A 1840-nucleotide genomic window follows, 5' to 3' on the forward strand; every position below is an offset into this window, starting at 1 on the left:
GTTACAGCTCGCAAGTCCTATCAAGTCCGCAAAGTTGATCCGTGCGGTCCGTGTTTTGTTTAATGTAACACATTAAAAATAACAATTAATGATAATGTTTCAAATTTGGAGCCAATTATTCAGAAGTCAGTTTCTGAAAAACAGATGCATTTAATAATAGAAGAATAGTAATGAAAATAACAAAAATTGGTTTTCAATTATCTTTCTTTTTCAACATTTTCCCATGTTATTTAGAAAATTTTATATGTGACACGCGAGAATCAATAAGCGGTGTGACCTTCGAGGAGAAAACGGTTGGGTACTACTGATATCTTTCGCTTATCGGAATCAGACTATAGCTCTTATTCGAACATTTAAAAAGGAAACGGAATTAAATAACGCAAAACTTACCTATAGAATCTACTGTGAGAACCACATACTTATGTCCCCCAGTTGGTCATCTTGAGAGTGCTGCATGGCGTAGGGCGACGAGACGAGCGAATAGTCCGACGGATGGCTCGAAGCCGGGGACAGGTCTCCAGATCCGGGACCGGGCCCTCCATTTGCGGGGCCTATTTCATCAGACGATCCAACGGAACAATCGTCCAGGTGGCCAAAATTCTCGTCGGCGGACATCATCATGGACTCATCGAAACGTTCTGATGAAGACATCCCTAGTAGCTGCTGCAACTGCCGGATATACTCGATGGCTGCCCGGAGGGTCTCAACTTTGCTGAGCTTTTTGTTCTTCGCCCCCGGCGGCACGCGTTCCCTCAGAGTCGAGAACCCCAGGTTGACGAGGCGAACCCTTTTTCGCTCCCGTGCGTTCCTCCGAGACACCGCTGTAGATGGCACAAGTGACGTCTCGCCGCTGTAGACGGCACGTTTGCTGTTGCTTAGGGCACCACATCTGATGTGTTGCTGTTGAACCGCTCCCATCAATTCGGATTGTCCTCTGGTGAAATCAGTTCTCGATGCCGATAAGTTATTTTGAGCGACAGCAGAGTTTAAATATAAAAGTCTCCGAGTATCCTCATGTGAGGATATCATTCTTTCCATCTTTGTGTCCATGGAAACCAAATTGTGGTAATTTGTCGTTTGTAACATTGTATTTTTCATTAATTCCATACTAATTATTAGTCACAAACCAACTTATCCATGAAATGTCCACACTCAATATTTTCAAATAACAAGCAAAATCACGTGTCAAATTCACCTGATTTTAAGCTGTTTCTAAACTCGGTTTTACTCTTCAAACTAAGTTCACTCTAACCGCAAAGCTCTGATATAAATAACATATTCCTATTTGAAATAATTTCAAAGAATTTTTTTTTCAGCATGAAGCTCAAAATTAGTGTAGTTTGATAAGCATTTCTTAGGAGTATATTTATTTAGTTATAATAACATTGACACATGTAAGTTTCATTTAGTAATTCAACAGAGCTCTAAATATATAAATATAACAAATCCGTTGAAAAAGTACTATTGCGTTGTAAGTCATCTTAGAAAAATATGTCAAGTATCTTTATAAAATATCACAATAATTCAACTATATTTCATAACGATTTGAAGTATTTAAATAAGCTTCATTTTTCATTCCACTAATAAGGCATATATGCTATGATGATGCTAGATTTTTTAAAAAATCATCAATATCAACAATGCTACAATATAAAAATTGACATTAAATTTTTGAAATGGTACTACAGTCATTAACATGCTTCTGAAATTCAAAATGTCAGCAGACAAATATCGCAAATAATTTTATTACCTTCAAGATAAATTCTCCAGTAAAAGTTGTTGATGTTGTATTGCAGTACTTATTCCTTTACACAATAAAAATTCGATTCGTTGTGACTTT

At 37.3% G+C, this 1840-nt stretch overlaps 1 protein-coding gene across 1 annotated transcript; it reads right to left on the reverse strand.

Annotated features, from left to right (window-relative positions):
• Positions 1-399: 399 nt before the first annotated feature.
• Positions 400-1029, reverse strand: LOC129230535 (achaete-scute homolog 1b-like). Its single transcript, XM_054864938.1, has one exon. It carries the CDS (start codon positions 1027-1029, stop codon positions 400-402), a length of 630 nt encoding a protein of 209 aa, XP_054720913.1.
• Between the last annotated feature and the right edge of the window lie 811 nt (positions 1030-1840).

This window comes from Uloborus diversus, chromosome 9 (genome assembly GCF_026930045.1).
Source record: "Uloborus diversus isolate 005 chromosome 9, Udiv.v.3.1, whole genome shotgun sequence".
NCBI classification, from domain to species: Eukaryota; Metazoa; Arthropoda; class Arachnida; order Araneae; family Uloboridae; genus Uloborus; species Uloborus diversus.